Raw genomic sequence first — 21358 nt, 5'->3', positions numbered from 1 at the left:
TCCACAGAAAGCCGTCAAACTAGTTTTTGTCGAGCGAGTGTCCATCAACAATAGGTTATTTACATTGGCGTATCTGAGAGTAGGGTATTTTATGGGATAAGTTTGTGTTATTGATAAAACGTGTTATTGATAATACGAGTGTTATAGTTTGTCGTTTTATAGTAAATGTTTAGTTATATTCTGTGATTATTTGGTTTGAGTTTTATTGGAGTTGGACGAAAAACCGAGTTGTTCCAAGAGAAGACTGCAAAATTCTGATGTTGATTCCAAAAATGAAATGCCGCAAAAGAGACGGAAAATGTTAACGTCCGAAGAGAAGGTAATAATACGAAACGTTTATGAAGCAATTGTCGGCAGAAAAATGGAATTAAATGTTAGCCAAGCGGTCGACATTTGTAGCAGTTTAACAAAAGTATCCGTTAGCTGTATTTATCGTGTACTTAAAAATATATCGGAAAATAAAAAGCAAGAAAAAGGTAAAACTAGAGGTAGGAAAAGCATTGTTTTGGATGACGAGACAAGGAATATTATACGTCGAAAAATTCATTCATTTTATTTTCGTAATGAAATTCCAACACTGAAAAATATTTCTCAAGAGCTCGAAAACGATGACTCCTTACCCAAGATATCTCGTAGAGTCTTAACCAGGACCATGCGTGAAATGAACTTTCGATATGTAAATCTCAACAGAAAAAGTATGCTATTAGAAAAAAATAAAATTATTGTGCAAAGAAGAAAATATTTAGAAGAAATACGCAAAATTCGCAGCACTGGACGCAAAATATGTTATTTGGATGAAACCTGGATTAACCAAGGTTCGAAAAGGTCATACAGTTGGAAAGGTTTGGCAAGATTTAAATGTCAAAAGTAAACGCGAAGTATTTATAGAAGGCTGATATACAGGATTAAAAGCTCCATCAGGAAATGGACGGCGTTTAATCGTCACCCATATCGGAAGTGATACAGGGTTTCTTGATGATGGTTTTCTTCAATTTGAGTTGAAAAAAAACAGGTGATTATTAAAGAAATTGAAAGGGAGGATTCAAGAATGGCTTATAGAAAAGGGGATTGCATACGAAGAATCAATGCTCAAAATTTAGCTCCTTGACATTGCACGGTTAAGGAAAATTGAATATCTTAAATATGCTGTAGATGAAACTGCAAAAGATTATGGTGTCAAAGTTCTGCGTCTACCACCTTATCATTGCGAACTTAATCCCATTGAACTTATCTGGGAGCAAGTGAAAGGAGATGTAGCACGTAATAACAAAACGTTCAAATTAAACGAAATTAAGAAACTTTTGATTCAAGCAATCCTCCATGTAACTCCAGCGAAATGGGCTAAATGTATAGGCCACATAATTAAAGAAGAACATCGTATGTGGGAACTTGACACTCATATCAAAGTTTTACTAGAGCCAATTATAATTACACCAGGTGGTGAAGATAATAACAGCGATAGCAGCACTGCATCTTCAGGTTTAGACAGCGAATAATATTTTCTAATAGTTTAATAAGAACATCAGCATAAAAAAAACCAAAAAAAAAAACGAGAAGAACATAGTAAGTGTGTATAGTGTTTGTGTTTAAACACATCAAACATTATTTTTATTTTGTTTTTATAGAATTTTATTTTGTTTTATAGGATTTTATTTTGTTTTGTTTTATACTGTTTAAGTGTTTTGTTCATTTTATTTAATAAGACAATATGGCTCTTGGCGAACACCCATTTAAAAAAAGTATCGCGCCACAAGACATACCTCTGGGGTGGTGTGGAAACTGTCTTAAAATTTGTTTTAAAAAAATTTCATTGTGTAACTGTTTAAGGACGGGTCACGTCAAAAGACGTTTTAGCGTAACTTCCGCGACAGCCGGTTGGCATCAGTAAACTTTCTGCAAAATTAGTTCTTTTTTATAGCTTTTTGTTTGTGGCATTCTGTATTTTTAGGGGAATGTAGGGAATGAGCCACAAAATATTTATTCATGTGTTTATTTATTGACGTTTCGATCTCTATATCCAGAGACCGTTTTCAATTATACAAATGATAGTACTATTTATTTTCTATGGCTTTTCGCTTGTCGTTCTGTATTTTTAGAAATGATGTTGGGAATAAGCCACAATATATTTATTCAAATGTTTAATTTACGGACGTTTCGATCTCTATAAAGAGACCGTTTTCAAACATACAAATGACAGATATATTTATTTTTCTATAGCTGCTTGTTTGTGGCATTCTGTATTGTTAGGGAGAAGGTTGGACATAAGCCACAATATATCTATTTACATGTTTAATACATTGCGTTTCGATCTCTATTCCGTTTTTAAAGATAGAAAAAAAAAAAAAGAAAATAAACAATATAAGATTATAAAAATATATAATAATAAACAAATAAAATAAATATAACTACCATTAATATCTTTGAAAGCGGTCTTTGGATATAGAGATCGAAACGTCAGTAAAAACTTGTAAATAAATATATTGTGGCCTATTTCGAACATTAATATTTGAAAAATAAAATATAATTAACGTTAAAATAAAAGTAAGTGTACGTCACTGGATTTCCAAACAGCTTTCCGCATTTCTGGGCCTTTAAACGATGACTCACTCTCTTAAATAGTGAAATTATACCATAGTTGGAAAAAAATATAAGTACAGATTTTTTGTTTTAACGTTTATCATTGATAATAAAAGTAAACAACTCTTTTATGTTTTAATACATTTCATTGACAATAAAAGTAAATACCTTTTTTTCAAAAACGCCATTCAAACAATATTTATTAGCATCTTATATTGCTTCGAATGGATTCACTATAGGAAGTTATAGTTTAGAAAACTACAGATTCATATGTATGCACAGTATTATTATTGTCTGATATAACGAGATCGGCTTATAACGAGGTAATTAGTCTGTCATTTCAGTTCTCGTTATAGAGGGAGTCTACTGTATATATATATGTATATATATATGTTCGGATAAATTTCCGCGGTCAGATGAATGAAAATTACTTAGTTCTCCGGAAGAACCGCGTTGAGAATTTATTACTAAATAAAAAAAGAGTAATAAATTCTCAACGCGGATCTTCCCGAGAACTAAGTAATTTTCATATATATATATATATATATATATATATATATATATATATATATATATATATATATATATATATATATATATATAGATATATATATATATATATATATATATATATATCTATATATATATATTTATATATCTATATATATATATATATATATATATATATATATATATATCTATATATATATATATATCTATATATATATATATATATATATATATCTATATATATATATATATATATAAGTAAGAAAAAAGTTGCGAGTTGATAGTAAAATAAAGGTAGAAGGTAACAGCATAGCTCGCAACAAAGGAAAAAAATATATTAAAAGATGTGTATAAGATGGAAGGCAGCCGTATACAGATAACGACATTGTTTTGTTGACCATAGGAATTAAGATTTATTGCAATCCCATCTCTAGAGTATATTTATTGTAATGCTCTAAAACTAATTTTTTGGTTATTTTTTAGCCTTAATAGCAATACAAATAAATAAGTAATATGCTTTATTGTCACTGAAAATTGTACAAATTTTATGGACAAAGCTTATAACAATAAGACAAGAAAGAAGAAAAAATCAGAATAACAATCGTTTGTACTTTTAAATAAAAAAAAACAACAAAATTCTTCCAAACTTAAACATAAAAAATACTACCTCATTAAGAACCTACAAACTTCCTAAAATGTACCTAACAAAAAATAAAGATTAGGAAAGCAGATTAATGAATTACGGGCTCAAATATTCCACCTCCTTGTGCTAAACAGTAACCAAATCTGTCATACAGATTTCTCCTCATATTTTGGAGTAGGGCTGGTGTAATGCTTGCAGAGAAATGAAGAATTTTTAATGTCAATGTGACAATTACGACAATTCGTACCTACTGTAAAATGAATATAGAGGTGGACACGTGTAACATGTCACAGCGATTGCCATTGTGTTGTATGGTCAATAAAACAATGTCGTGTTCTGTATATGCGGATTTGTTAGTTGTTGCTCTGGAAACCCTCAGAGTCTTCTTAAATTATTCCTACAAATTGGTCGCATTGCTCCTGTAGTGATCCTTTCCCAAGTTAGTATGCTACTTTTCTAACTTAGCTGCACTGTACTGAAGACGACCAATAGTCAGAAATACGTATATACGGTTGCCTTCCATCTTTTTAATATATTTTATTCCTTTGTTGCAAGCTATGCCGATACATTTTACTATTAACACGCATTAACCTTTTTCTTGATGTAGAGAGAGAGAGAAGAAGAGTACATCAGAGCTACATCAAGTATACGACTACACGAAGACACAGAAAAATTCAACTTAGGTCGAGGAGTAAGACAAGGAGACAATATTTCACCAAAATTGTTCACGGCAGCTCTAGAGTCAATATTTAAGAACACCCAATGGCAAGATATGGGCATCAATATAGATGGAGAAAGATTAAATCATCTGAGGTTTGCAGATGATGTCGTATTAATCGCAGATAACTTACAGGATACGGTTTCTATGCTACATTCGCTTAAAAGTCTGTCTGAAAGAGCAGGATTAAAGATAAACTTTGAGAAAACTAAACTTATGACAAATCTCGTAATGAGTGGAAATATAACTATCGACAATAATACCATACAACAAACAGACACTTACAAATATCTGGGACACGAGATCAAAATAAACAGAGACAATCAAACAAATGAAATACAGAGGCGAATAGGCCTGACATGGGCAGCATTTGGCAAACTAAGCCATATTCTAAAAAGTTCAATTCCCATGTGTCTCAAGCGAAAAGTTTATAACCAATGTGTTTTGCCTGTACAAACTTATGGAGCAGAGACTTTAACACTCACGCAGAAATCTGCGAATAAACTAAGAGTTACACAACGAGACATGGAACGTGCAATGCTGAATGTGAGCCTCCGAGACCACATAACAAACCGACAAATCAGGCAAAGATCAGGAGTTCAAGACGTCATCGAAAGAACCACGAGACTTAAGTGGAACTGGGCAGGACACTTAGCCAGAACACAAGATGGACGATGGACGATGGACAAGACGAATTATGGAATGGAGGCCCAGAAATTATAAAAGAAGCCGAGGATGACCACCGACTAGATGGACCGACGACATAAAAAGAGTAGCGGGAAACTGGCTACAAGCGGCCCAGTGTAGAGAACACTGGAAAGAACTGAGGGAGGCCTATGTCCAGCAGTGGACGGGATTGGCTGATTTATGATGAACCTTTTTCTTGTTGTTTAAAACGTTCTCAACGTTTGGCTTTCCTTTCCTCAGGTAGCTTAGGCATCCTCCGTGGATGTGTTAGTTGTTACTCTGGAAACCTCAGAGTTTTCTAACATTATTGTTAAAACTTGGTCGCATTCCTCCTGCAGTGATCCTTTCCCAAGTTAATATGCTCCTTTTCTAACTTTGCTGCACCGTACTGAAGACGACCAATAGTCAGAAATACGTATATACGGTTGCCTTCTATTTTATATACATATTTTAATATATTTTTTTTTCTTTTGTTGCGAGCTATGCCGATACATTCTATCTTTATTATATATATATATATATATATATATATATATATATATATATATATATTGTTTTATATTGTATCCTTAATACGATGGCTACTAATTCAGTAATTTTTAAAAATTTAGAAAATCTTGAAAAAATAGTTATCCAATGGCTGAGATTATTATAGGTAAATTCTGAATTAGTGTAAATCGATAATATTTCTCAAAAGGATGGAATACACATTGGCTGCAGGACGCTTAAGACTTATGAAGGAGAAAAAATCACGGACTTTGACTGAAAAACATTACATGTGTAGGTCAAAATTAACCTCTTTACGGCAACTGTAGCCCTTATGCCAAAATTTTTAAAAATAAAATCAATACTTTAATTCGTATTATGAATTATCGATTCGTAAAATGGCAAAAGGGAGAAAAATTTTTACAAAAGAAAATTTTTTTTCCAAAATAAAACTCAGTTTTCACGAACAGTTCCTTAGGAATAGTAAAATATGTGAAAACGCAATTTTCACATATTTTACTCTTCTTGATTTCATCTTTCAGTACTCTCAAAGGTACAGGAGATAAAATCGTCGACGAACTTCGTCGGAAATCTGACAGTCTATAATTTGCGGGATGTTTTTTCTAAGATCGATTTGTGAATCGAACCATGCGTTCAGAGAACGAATTGTTATACGATTTTAAAATATGTTTATAATTATCTCACAGAATTTAACTAGAAGTTCCATAGTGACTAATTCGAATTTAGGTATTTAGGTAAGTTTTTTAAACGTGAGGCTTTGTATTTAGCAGCAGCAAGATTTAAGGCTAATGAAGTATTTGAGTATTTAGACACTAAATGTTAATGCAAATACAGTAGACTACTTAACTTCAAGAATCACAAAATCTACTTAAATCTATACTGCAAATAGTGAAGTAACAGAAAGCAAAAAGAATTTTAAGATTATTTATTTGTAATAAATTTTCGATAAATGTTTCCCACTTACTGGGTATATGTGAACTTGTTATATCTAGTGATCTGATAAGTAATCTTCTTCGCCAATTACTGAGCTGCAATCTCAAAAAAAAACATATGTTCTAAGTTTAATCTTTTTAGGCTTTCCTGTCGAATTTTAGATCGTTGCAGCCATTGGTATACTTTTGAAAGTTGCATAAAGTTGACGTGTTTAGATAAATAATATTATATATTCTAGACTTCTAGAGAAAAACGATTTTCGATTTCCCTAAAAAAAATTTATTTGTGAAATAAAACGGTGGAGAAAACAAAAGCTGGATAATTATTATGGGACTAATTCTCCTTTAGACCACATTATCAAATTTTAGTTCCGTGAATTTTATAGTCGCCGAATATGTACATTGGACAAGCCATGTACTGGACGGTTCTCCGATGCAGTTACATCAGAAAATGTTAAGAAAGTTCATGACTATGTGAATTGACAAAGGCCAGAAGACTTAGTAAAGAGTGCACCAGTCATATTTTGAACCAAGTTTAGAATATGAAAAAACATGATCGTGTGAATCAAGGCGGACTTTTGTCGTCGATTGGTAGCCGGTGATAAAAATTGGACAAACTACTACAAATCAGAAAACAGAATGAATGCACGGCAGTGGACTGAAACCGGTAAAATTACTCCGAAGCGGCGAAGAGTGCTCAATGGGTCGAAAAGGTTATGACCAGTGTATTTTGGAATTGTAAAGGTATAATTTTCATGTACTATCTTGGACAAGGAAAAAATTTCAATAGCCAATATTATTGTGCATTATTAGACAAATTAAAGCTGGAACTCAGTGAGAAATGGTCACATTTCCAGAAGAAAAAAGTGTTGTTTCTCCAAGACAATGCACCGTCTCACAAGAACATTATTACAGTGGCAAAAATTTATGAGCTGAGCTTTAAATTGCTTTTTCATCTGGCTTATTATTTTGATTTAGCAACTTCCAATTATTATATTTAACAAAACTTAAATAAAATAAAAATAAATAAAATTATTTATCTTGAAGAGAAAGTTCGCAAATAAAAAATTTAGCCCGTATTCAACGAACAGATTATTGACGAAACAAAAATTTATTTTGCAGAGCCGTATTATTTTGACGGCACAAAGAAGTTGGAAAATCACTGGAATCGTTTTATTAAGCTAAAACGAGACTATATCAAATAAAATAAAAAAAAGTTCTGGAAAAACATTTTTTTATTTCAAAGGAGGTTAATTATCAGACCACCTAGTAGGTTCATCGTAAGTGACCCTCCTTTGGTACAACTCTTGCATTTTTCGATTTACAGTCAAAGAATTATACCGAGCGGGACAAAACAATAACTATTATATGAAAGAAATTGTTATTTTGGTTTGATATACGTATTCGAAAATATTTTTAAATAGTCCGTTTGGGAGTCCCATTTATAACTTTAAATTGCGTGTTATCAATATATAAATAAACTTTTAAAGTGTCTTTCTCAGAAACATCGTCTAGGGACGAATTGGGACATCATTGTGGAAATGTTGTTGATTTAATATATAGTTTAATTCAATATAAAGTGTTTTAATATCAGAAAAATTATACGTTCCATCCAGAATGGGAGACATATTAATTTGGAACACTGAAGCGTTTGCGGCTAGGTTCAATTCAGTAGTGTTTTGTGATATTTCTTTAATTAGGCGGATAGCTAAAAACTAACTTACTAACAAGTGTATATCTATAAGTATCTGGGCCACGAGATTAAATTAGGAAGAGACAATCGAATAGAGGTAAATAGAAGAATGTGACTAACATGGGGAGCTTACGGAAAATTTAGGGAAGTCTTTAGATCGGATATTCCCATGTGCTTCAAAAGGAAGGTAGGATCAGTGTGCACTCTCAGTTTTAATATATGGAGCAGAAACATTGATTCTTACCAGAAAAGTAATGAATAAAAGACAAGTGGCACAGAGAGCAATTAAGAGGTCGATGTTGAATATATTCCTCAGAGGCAGAGTTTCAAATTAAATAGTTAGGAGGTGTTACGAACGCAGTTAAAATAATTACAACGCTCAAATAGAACTGGGTAAACCATGTTACCAGAGTCAGAGATAGAAGATGGACCAAGAAAATTTTAGAATGCAATGGAATTATTAACGGGATCCCTATGTTCAGCAGTGGAGATAAAACAGCTAATAATGATGAACACGTAAGAATTCAGTACATTTTTTAGTTCATCACAAGGTGAATTTTTCCATAAAACATTTTGTAAATGGAGAGGCTTTAACAACATTTAGATTTCTGGAATATTTTAAGATTAGTTACCTGGCATAATAAGAAATGGTTTTCTTGCGTCCCGTCAGCACGATTTTCGTAAAATCAAAAATTAAGTTAAATGATGAAACCAGATATTACGATATCATTTTTTGTAAAATTCTGAATGACATTTTAAATGAATATGAGTTACTCGGATTATTTTTAGAAACTATCATTTTCCGCAAAAATCATCTTATCTATTGCTTAAACTTAATTAAAGTGAATTATTATATTATGTAGAAAACACTTTCATGATATTTATTAAATACGTTTAATTAATAATCTTTAATCTCACCTTTTTTGTTTTGTCGTCTTAAAGTTGAAGGAGCCCTGATAATCGTTGGCTTCACTACGTAAGTAATACTCCGTTTGTGACTTAATCCCGTTTTTTTCTGTCTAACTGGTTTTCTTTTTGGTACTGGTGAAACTCCTAGAGGTACATAGGGATTGTCACTTTTAGAGCTATCACTGACCAAAAGACTAATTGTCGATTTATCAGATACTGGAGATTCACAAGCAAAATTTTCGTATTCATCGTTAGTCAAAGTTAAACGGGATATACTGCAGCTTAATTCGTCTGATAAATATTCATAGTCACCCGTAAGGCTTTCGTATAACCCCTCATCAGTACTATAAGTACTTCGACTGACGTAAATGGAATTATCTAAAGGTGTCCAGTTACGTATTTCACTGATACCGTATTTAAATGATGACTTCCTAGATATGCAACTTTTTCTTTTTTCCGGAGGAACGAAAATCATCGGGTCCAATTTTAAAGAACGTAAAGATTTGGAAGGTCTACTAACCATTACTTGGTATAAATCACTTCTTACCGATCCACCCTCTTTAACACTTTTTTTCTTTTTGTTTTTCTTTTTACCACTATGTTTTCTTGACACTGAATTTCGTTTTGTATCTACTACTAAAGCACCACTTGTTCGTTTAAAGTAGCCATCCCTACTGACAGATAATTTTGGCTTCGGCCTCTTTTTTCTAAAAAGTCCCCGTGATGGCGGCGAAGCAAAGTTTGAGTGGAAATCGTTTAATTTCGGAGCCGATATCGAGAATGAAAACCCAGAGTCCTTACTAGAAAATAAGCCTGTTGAAGCAGTTGTATTACTCGTTGACGATAATGTTCTTCCCACTGGCGGGGTAGGTTTTTTCTGTAATCTATTAATCACAATGGGATCATCTCTTAAGTCCTTAAGAGCACTATCTAGCGAATGATGAGCTGGAGGAGGAGGGACTGTAGACTTTGGTAATTCTAAACTTCTTGGAGCCATGCCAGTGGGAGCATCTATCCAAATTCGACCTAAACTTATTGATAAGGAACACATTTCTTCAGCACCAGAATCAGGCAAAAGAGGTAAAGGGGATTGCCTGGATCTTTTCCTAACCAAAGGCGATTTTTTTAATTCCGTACTATCCCCCCAAGGAAACATCTCCACTGCAGAATCATTGCTCTCTTTTCTTTGCAAACTGGGACTTCTTTGTTTGGATTTCCTTTTTTGGATTGGAGATTTTTTTATCAAAACAGGTGATGAAGATAATTGTCGTATGACAGGAGGAGGATGAATTTCATCAGAAGCTGGTACGTATATTATGGTTCTTTCTGAACCTTTAATACCCGTAGAATTTGAAGATTCAGTTTTTCTGATCCCTCTCAGCCATTGTCCATAAGCGATAACGCTTTGACCTGGCCCGCTCTTACTTTGTTCTAATTTGTACTTATTATTGCACTTTATGTCGTTCTTGATAGTTAAATCACTAGTGGCCACGGCTACATCTCTTTTTTCAACTTGCACAGAACCTGGAGTCTCTTTCGCAGTTTCCAAAATGTCTTCTTCTTCGGTAACAGTTTGCGTTGAAACTTCTAACTTGGATATTTGTTTCTTTTTTCCGCGATCTAAATAACTTCTACGAATTGATATTCTTTTAAAAGATTCACTTCGTTTGAAAGATGATTCTTTTTCTTTCTTTTTACGACCTCCGCCGACAAGTCGACGAAGGTTTTCGAATGTTATCGGCTTCATAACACTCTAAGAACTAGGTATCGAGTTGCATTTGTTGCCTCACACCTCTTCTCCAGACTGCCATTGCCAATTTCAGCTCTATCCTTTGCTTGATCATAACGGTCGTGGTACTGTTGAATCTAGTGGGTACCTAAGAAATACCTGTAATTAGTTTTATAATTAAAAATGTATAACCCTGAGGATCGCTTCCTGTACAAGTTGTAACAATATTGAAACGAAAATGTTTTTGTTTGTATATTTTATTACGATAAGTACATAATATATGATTTTCGTGAATAAATTACTCTATAGTCATATAGTAATTTAGACGTCGTGGATTTAATGTTTAATAGGAAAGTAAAAAATATAAACAAGTTTTGTAGTAGGTACTTATTAAATAAATAAGAGTATTATATATATATATATATATATATATATATATATATATATATATATATATATATATATATATATATATATACATGTATAGATATGTATATAATATATATAGAAATAGAAATTTTAGGTACATCACAAAATATTGTTCTGAAGCTAATTTCTTGTGGCATTTAGAATTAATTTATATTTAAATGGGAATAAGCCACAATTAAAGGTTAAAATACGTTTATTGACGTTTCAATTTCCACTTTGGAAATCGTTCTCAAAATACAAACATTAGTAAATTAAACAAAAAAAAATTAAAAAAAAAAACAAAATTTGTTTAATTTACTAATGTTTTTATTTTGAGAACGATTTCCGAAGTGGAAATTGAAACGTCAATAAACGTATTTTAACCTTTAATTGTGGCTTATTCCCATTTAAATATAAATTAACCTCACAAAATATCTATAAGTAAAAATCCAATTGCACGGTGAATAAACCAATAAATAAAATGGTTTTCAAATAGCAAAATACTTTGGCATCGATGATCAGAAAAATATAATTTCAAAATTTATTTATTATGCAGCTAGAGAATGCTAGAAATGCTATTGATAATGTTTATGTTTTATTTATTGTACCAAGGCATGTGTCAATTAAGGGAACGTCGCTTATATTATATTATTGTTTTCATTATTGTACGATTTATATTATGTTCAATGAGGAGATTGTTAATACATCACAAGTTTTGTCACATGAACGTTTCATTCTTTCGCATAATATATAAAAGTAATTTCCTATTTCTATTTTTTAATCTGGTACTAAATACAACAAATTCTCTTAAGTAAATCTACGGAATTTCTACGAAAGTAAAGTGTTGAAATTCCATGATTGTTTCACTGAAAAAGGTCTACTATTCAAAAAGATCAGTTTCAAATATATTTATGGATTAATTCTTCACCTCATCTATCTAAACTTTTGTTACATTTATTTGATCATACGTTCTGAATATAGAGTCTTTAAGTGCTTTCTACTCGTATATTTAAATTTAAATAAAATAAAATTTACGTGATATACATATATATATATATATATATATATATATATATATATATATATATATATATATATATATATATATATATATATATATATATATATATCACGTAAATTGTCGCATTGCTCCTGTAGTGATCCTTTCCCAAGTTAATATGCTCCTTTTCTAACTTGGCTGCACACTGAAGACGACCAATAGTCAGAAATACGTATATACGGTTGCCTTCCATCTTATACACATTGTTTTATTATATATTTTCTATTTTGTTGCGAGCTATGCCGATATCTTTTACCTTTATTATATATATATATATATATATATATATATATATATATATATATATATATATATATATATATATATATATATATACATATGGATTAAACCTAGAGCTAAGATTAATACATACTATTATAATAGTATTAATCTTAGCTCTAGGTTTAATTGTACTAACCGCGGAAATCTTTCCGAATATATATATATATATATATATATATATATATATATATATATATATATATATTTATATATATATATATATATATATATATATATATATATATATATATATATATATATAGTGATGGCTAATATAGAAAATTTGTCACCGTTAAAAAATAGGTAATATAACATGTTAAGTAATATGATTAACCAAGCAAATAAAACTGCCCAAATAAATACACTTATTTTCTGTAATATACAAAAGAAGTATTCATTTACATATTTTAAACATTATCATTTTTAATTATTCACATTTCTTTTAATGTCACATCGCAATACCAAATATGATATTTTATTATGCAAAAAATATAAAGGAATTAACAAGTACTAATAAACGAGGGCACAGTGAAATAGTCAAAAACGATAACGATAAACTTATTACAGACATTAAGGATAAACTTTATACATAAAGAGACTATTCGATAATGATACCGAGTTTTAAGAAGAAGTAAATGACCAATCAATGCCGAAAATAATAATGCAAAAATTGGAACAGGCAACTACAAATGTAAAGAATGGAAAGGCAGTAGGTCCAAATGAGGAGTAACAAGTAATCCCCAAAAATAGTTGCTATTAACATTTGTAACACTAGCATGCGACAAAATGCTCCCGGTGAAGAACACTATTTTTGTTAAGACATGAGATTAAGATATTATTAAGAATAATACACGGAAGACTTTACAAAAAATCTAGAAGATATAGATGATAACTTCAGAAATCAGAAAGAGACTAGGAACAAGAGCAGCACTTTTTATTGTAACGTGCTCGCACAAAAATCTCTAGATATACGTATTATAATTACATTTATTATAATTTATAAATAATACGGGAATCAGGGAGCAAATTTTTGGGATTGAAAACGTCAAAACGAAACATATATATGTTACAAGAGAAGGTAGATAGAAATTAGTATTGTCCCTATTGTTAGTCAACCTTTAGAATGAAGTCATTTTTAAAAAAAGCATTCTCAGAGGAATAATACGGTATAGCAATAAATCGAAAAATCTTAAACAACATGAGATTCGCATAATGATACCGTTACTTAAGCTAATAATTTAGAATCACTACAAAACTTAGTACTAGAGCATATCAATGCAGTATCTAACCAACATGGACTAAAAATTAACGTAAAGAAAACCAAGTTCATGATTATTATAGTGTGACATATATTAGAAAGGCTAGCCATAGAAGAAAACTCAGTAGAAATTATTATACAAATATCTAGGAACCTGGTCAAATGAAAACAATCACCAAAGTAGAGAAATAAGGATACGAATTGAAATTATGAGATAAACATTTGTAAAAGTGAAGAACTAATTATTCGCTATTCACTAAAATAGCAAACTATTCAATTATTGTGACCTTGCTGTGGAACTGAGAGTGGTACAGAACATTAAGATATTATAAATTGTTATAAACACGAAGAAGTGATTTCAACCGAAAAATAATTTGTGAAGACTTTTTTTTAATGAAATTTGATTTTTTTAATTCTAAGCAAGGTTGTATATAATATTATCAAAATAATACTATTTGTATATAGGAATTTTAAAAACTGAAAGAAACATGCAGTAAAAGATTGATATATGTATTAATATTTATCGTATTTACCAATATCATCTTATAAATGAGTAGAATAATAAACAATTATTAAATTAAAAAAATTTAAAAAAATAATTGAATCAATCTACTTGATAACATTAAAGAGAAATCTTTGATTAGAAACATTTTCACTACCCATTCCATAACCGGCCTGATTCTCATTCTGTCTGCTGGTCGAGACAGTGTTGAGTTTTCCACGACTCGCAAGGTCAAACGTCTGGAAATTTCTTGTGAGAACGAAATTAAATTTTCCACAGTCCCTCGAGTCAAATAAATTAAAACCAATATGTCGGTAATGCGTAAAATATAAAATATCTTAAATTTGTGTTTAGTTAGTATAACGTGCTTCGTATTTATAGAGTTAATAGACCTAAGAACCAAAATAATATCTAATTAGAACATAAATAAATAAAAGACTAAACTACCATTTCACAAAAAAAATCACCTACCGCACCTGTTTCGAAGTCGTGATGATAAGGAGGATAATCGCTAATTTACAAAGTAAGATATCTGTATCTATACAAGGAAGCACAACAATTTTTTTATATTTATACCCAAACCTTCTGAGTCTCTTTATATTTAAACCCCAATTTTTCCATGTTAATAATTCTGAACGTAGATAATTGATCGTAAACTTGAAAATGTTTATTATTTCTTATATTACGTGAGGTGTGGAGTACTTATTAACTTTGAAAATTTAAAAAAATGTATAACAAACAATACAGAAATGTGATGAAATTGATAAATATTAAAGGATAACATTTAGTAGGATACCTATTTATACTATTAATGTTTGTAAAATCATTCAAAAAAATAATTCAGACCAGTCAGTTTCTTTTTATTTTAACTTTTAATGAAACACAAGAAAAATTATTTAAGAGATAATTCTATGACGATGTAGAACAAAACACTAATATAACTCGAATCATTACTAATTAGACAAGTAACCGCAATCTTAATGCTTCTTGCGGATATATATTAGATACATGTTAATTATTCATTATAGGAAATAAAAGTATTACTTTTGTCAGCAATACAAATCAAGAAGTGTCACGTAAACTATTGCCAACCTATAAAGTTTTCTCCAAAATGATTTATAAATATCTCTAAAATTGTAATACTTCTAATGAACAAAACCCCATAGATATTTTACTTAGGTTCTTAAACTGTTTTCTTGTGGCATGTTTTAGATAAATATTGTAATGTATAATATTTATATTTTACTTATGTTTGAGCAGGAGCTTTTCTCTATGCACAATAAGGAAAAACTAGAAACCCTATGTTGGCTACGTTGATGATATATAGCAATTGTTAAGATTTCTAACGAAAACTATGAACTGATAAATGAAGAACAAAAAAGTGTATTTAAGAAGTGAATACAATGCACAACAATAGCTGTGTCACTAACAAATCTAGCAGCTACTCTACAGCAAATACTCAGTATAGTATATTGTAAACAGTACGCATAGTCCAGCTTCAATTATTACACTAACTTGAAAAACCCCGGCCTTTGTTTTATATGTAAGAGATGCAAGTTAAATAGTTCTAATAGGGCAGATTTTTGTTGAGATTTTACATGTCTGTTATGTTACATTTCTATATGAAAGCTGCGCTACAGAATCTTTGTCCTGTAGTTCATTATGTTTTTACTAATCAGCGCAGATACCATGTAGTTCTAAGTTTGTTACGAAAACCAAATTGATGACATGGTATTGTGATTTTATTATTATTGATGCGAGTGTATATTGAAACAATAAAAACCTTTCGATTTAACTGAATTGATTACTTAAAATTTTAATAGATTTTTAAATTTAAGTTAGAAAATTCAGTGGATAAAAATAATGGACTCCAGTTATAATAAAATCGCATGTCCAAATAAGAAAAAAAAGAAAGGAAATCTCATAAGATAAGAGTCAGAATAAAATTTAGATGATTTTCTCTGGGAAGTTAGTTATAAATAGCAATTTTTCTACTAATTCATGAAAAAATAATTAGTGGTATTTCAAAAAGGATTCAATAATAAAGATATATGAAAATTTTACTAATAATATCTTTCTTTTTTTTACTTACTATGTTATAAATTTAACAATTCGATGTTGGATGCATTTTAGAGTAATTTAATACGATCTACATTTGAAGTTGTTTACCGCACAAATGTTTATTTTCATAAAAGTTTTTAGCAAAACATCCATTTCAGCAACTAACTTCCTAAAAGTAAAATCTGGAAATATTAAAGAGCTTTGTAACAAAAACTTTATTCTTCTATTTCTGAAAGTTTCAAGAACATTATATCCCAGTAGAGGATCCCTTTTGGATAAGGGCCAAATTAATTTAAACTTCGAGATACTTACTCTGATTGTTTATGAATATTTGACCGCAACTATATCAACTCAGGATAGAAATTATTCAAGAAGTATTAATCAGTTCAACTCAAAATTGTCCAATTACATAACAAATACTTGAACAAAAAAGGTAATCAACTTTTATATAATTATAAAAACTAAAATGCATACTATGTATAAATAATAGCTTAGGTCTTTCTAATAGTTAAATAGAAACATTTTTATATGTAGAAGTTGTTAATAAATTTTTTATCATTATTGAATATGCTATCCGTAAAAATCGTTACTAAACTAAAAGGTGAAATTAACAACTGATGCACGATGCTGGGTAAATCATCCATTTTGCAAATTATAAATATTAGTACATGTAATCGTAATTAAAATTACATTTTTTTGCATTTAAATGTTTTTGGCATTTCAATGTTATATAAATATACCAATACATAACATGTTTATGTCAGTTGACGGAATTGACTGTGTATATAAAATACGTCGTGCATTCGAAAATTTTAATTTGAGTAAAATTTCAAGGCGGAAAAAATTTTTTCGAATAAAATTTTGACGCGTCGGACCACATTATTTAAAAAATATATATCATGGTTTCTGTAAAAATCAGCTGCCTGGTAGCAATTGTTTAGTATTACAAAATTTAAAGAGACCAGAAATAGGTATACTATAAATATGGGAGTAAGAGAATTTATGGACAGAGATGGGATTTACAGAAGACAAACAAACAAAGAAAATAGGGAACAGATCAGAATAAACCGAGCAGTAAGTTCCCTCCTCTTAGCACACTTCCCATCCATCGATCAACCCGATCCAGCGGCATATTCTTAAATCGCAGATCCATACTGGACTTTATACTACTACTTAAACTTTTGGGCTTTGTTTTTCTGGCCCGCGAAGGAATTCGATTAATGATTTGTTTAATGGAACAAGGATTCTATAACTTGTTACTTAGGATTGGGACTGTATAATTTGTCAATTTGTTTGTTGATTCTATAATTTGTTAACTTGCCAACTTTTCTTGTCTCTCCCAAACCTGTCCACGCGCATCAAGAATTTTATCTAGTGAAACTTTGTTTATTTTTTGTGGTTCTTACTTTTTTCGTCAAAAGTGATTTCCTGAGCTGAGATAAAGACGATTAAAGTTGAAAAATGTTGTAAAATACCTACCAAATTAAGTTTCATTTAAAAATTATATTTTTGGTCAGTTGTATGATGCTGTTTAAGAATATTCCAGAGTTATTGTGCATAACTTATTAATAAAAGCACAACTTTAACCTTTAACGGCAATCTAACCTGTAATTGCTGCAAATTATTCGGGAGAACATAAAAATCCGGAGCTCGCTGGGTTAAAACTAAACGAATTCAATTAAATTTCTTTTAACCTAATACACCCTAATCCATAAAAATGATAGCAAATGCGTGAGCAATGGTTGTACCATTACGCAAAAAGACGATCAGCTTGAATGTGACAATTACAGAGGGATAACTAGTCTGAAGTGAATTCAGACCTTCAGTAAACAATAGAGAAGATATTCGTATGAAGACAGATTCTTGAAAAAAGCAGGAAATTTGATATAGACACCTTCCATCTTCAAATTCACCACATAAATATCAAAGCAGCGATGATAGCGTAATACGAAACAAGTTATATAAAGCAATCCAATACTTCATAATTTCTGTTAAACTGATAATGATGGTAAAAGATCCAACATTCAAAGATCCAATGCCAAAAGTCCTACAAATTTGGTGTTTATTATCAATCAAATAATTACAATTCATGTCTAAAACTAGCAAAAATTTAATTATGCCTAATACATCGTTTTGCGCTAATTGTTCAAAGCCAACTTCTACCTCCGATAGAAAGCTCCAGTGTGATGGCTGTAAGAAACCAATACACATTGCTTGTACGGACTGTCGGTCGATGATCGAGTTACGAGGCAAAAAGTACGTGGGATATGTATACTTTCCAATGCATGTAGTTCAAACATTGGGAATATTACTGAAATCAAGAGTTTACTAGTCGAGTTTAAAGCGGACATTAAGAAGAAAATTGAAAACTTTGATATTAAATTATCTGAATTCAGCAACAAATTAAATCAACTTGATTCTATTACAACAACAGAATGTACCGACAGCATTGTCAATGAAGCAGCTGACCGCATATCTCGTTCCAAAAATTTTTTGGTTAGAGGCGTCCCTGAACCTACAGGGGACGCACAAAAAAAAAGATCATGATAAGAATAAAATAAATTTAGCCCTAGAAGTCATTGGATGTCAAGAAAGTCCTGTTACATTTTATAGAGTCGGTAAACCAGATCAAAATAAAAGTTATCTCCACATGATAAAAGTGATAATGAGCTCTGAACACCACACTCGAAAAATTCTTCGTAACAAAAATAAACTTTTGGAAAACAAATCTACTGAAACTTATTCTGTTATTGATGACGAGACACCTATGCAGCAACTTCGTTTAAAGGAACTTCGTACTGAGCTTGAAACTCTTCTGCATGAAAATTTACGGATTGGCTTCTTATGTATACGAATCTAAACATCTCTTATGTCCAAATCTAATGAATTTATAAGTACTGTTCAACTTTTAAAACCTCACATTATTCTCCTGAACAGAAACGTGGCTTAATTCTTCTATTCCCGATGCTGTTGTAAACATTGATAATTTCACTATATTTCGTAGAGATAGAGGTACTCGTCGTGGGGGAGAAGTATGCATCTATTGTAACACTGCGTGCTACAATGATATATGCAAGGCCAGAATCGCTCACTGTCGAAGAGAATTGGGCGGGGTTTTCTTAAACATATAGAAACTATATCGTATCTTAAATCCAAGCACAATGAGATAATATGAAATTATAATTTATTATTGGACGCCACCCCTGGTTTATCCTCGAAGGGGACGAGCAAAAAAAATAAGATTTATCGAAGGTTTACAAGAAAACTATTCTTTATTATTTCTTAGTAATGAACAAAAGGAAAACATTAAAAGTTACGTCATCCCAAAGGGATACCAAAATACTATTTTATGTTTACATTATCATAAACAAAAAAGCTTTGTATCGTATTAAATTAAGAATTAGTTATAAAGAAAATGAATATATATATTAACCCCAAATTTCGAAATTTGTTTACATTGAAAATAATATAGTTATTTATCAACTAGGAATAATGAAGAAAATAAACCTTTAAATAAAATAGAACACTTCACTATATTTTCATTTTTTTGAGTTGATAATCATTTCCGTTGTCTTGAAAGTAGGTATAATAAAAATTGGTACAACCTTAATCTGCTCTGTTTCTTTTCTTATTTAATCAGTCACCAAATAAACCATTGATTCGGCTACATCCGATATCAATCCACCACCATCCTAGATAAGAGGGGTTAGGTATTCCATAAAAAGATACCGCTATTGGGCCATGATCTGGAATAACTCCATACCAATACTATCTTGCGACAATGTATTAGAAATATATCAGCATTATAGCCTCTCCAATAAGGGTCTCTAAAATGAGACCCACTTTGGAAACACGTCTTAACGGTTGGACGTTCTTAAGAAAAAAAACGAGACGCTATCATGGCGCCTGATTCTGGGCGTGAGTGACAAGGTGATGAATGTGCTCATCAACCGGATATATTTGGGAATTACAGAAGAATCCTTGAGTCGGCTACAGGTAGGTACTTGATAGATAGATGGGGTTAGTAGTTTTATTTAAAAAAAAAATAATCGAAATTTATAATGATTTTCTTTTAAATCTTTTGAAACGGTTACACTATTTAGCAAATGAAATTACCAATACTTTTTCCATCAGTAATAAAACAATAGATGTATCCGGTATAGAAATTATACACTTACTTATTACTAATAACTCTTTCTGATAACTGATAACTGAACCTACAAGGTTTAGAGCGAACAATAATCCTTCAATTTTAGACTTATTTTACACAAATGACGATCAACTAATTTCTACACTTGAAGTGTCCTCTCCTGTGGGTCTTTTTGACCACTCGCTTATTACTGCTCACATTCAATTTAGTTTAACACCGCCATGCAAAAATAATTTCGAAACGTATGTCACTACTGATTTCTTTAATGTAAATTCAGTTTTATCCCAGTTAAACTGGCAATGTATTTTTCTTAATCAATCTGACCCATCGTCAATGTGGGACTCTTTTCTTCATACTGCTATTACAACAATTTCTGATCATACAACCGAACGGCAGCTATACGGAAACCGACTAAAACATTGGACTAACCTCTCAGCTACCCATTTAATTCGACATAAGCGAAAGCTTTGGCGAAGATATAAACTTACTGGATCCCTTGATGATTTTCTCACCCACCGTAATTTTTCTAACCGAGTCAAACAATCTTTGCTAAAGTTAAGAACAGAGTTTGAAGAATCTATCATTGCTAGTGGTAATAGTAAAAAAGTTTATCGGTACATTCGTACATCTTTATCTTCTAAAGTCTCCATACCGTTACTTCAAAAAGATGACGGGTCTTTATGTTCTTCGAATAACGAATCTTCGGAATGTTTATCGTTATTCTTTTCTCAG

The 21358-nt window shown here is 30.8% G+C and overlaps 1 protein-coding gene across 5 annotated transcripts in view; it reads right to left on the bottom strand.

Moving 5' to 3' along the window:
- DIP2 (disco-interacting protein 2) overlaps window positions 1-21358 on the bottom strand; it is a 1036664-nt gene that overhangs the window by 907108 nt on the left and 108198 nt on the right. For all 5 annotated transcript variants that reach the window (XM_072540500.1, XM_072540501.1, XM_072540502.1 and 2 more), the window contains exon 2: window positions 9186-11053. In XM_072540500.1, coding sequence (XP_072396601.1) covers window positions 9186-10923 — 1738 coding nt within the window. In that variant the 5' untranslated portion in view covers window positions 10924-11053. The remainder of the gene's footprint in view (window positions 1-9185; window positions 11054-21358) is intronic.

This window comes from Diabrotica undecimpunctata, chromosome 8, assembly GCF_040954645.1.
Source record: "Diabrotica undecimpunctata isolate CICGRU chromosome 8, icDiaUnde3, whole genome shotgun sequence".
Lineage (NCBI taxonomy): Eukaryota > Metazoa > Arthropoda > Insecta > Coleoptera > Chrysomelidae > Diabrotica > Diabrotica undecimpunctata.
Note: the sequence above shows the minus strand (reverse complement) of the source record. Positions and strands in the feature narration are given on the sequence as shown.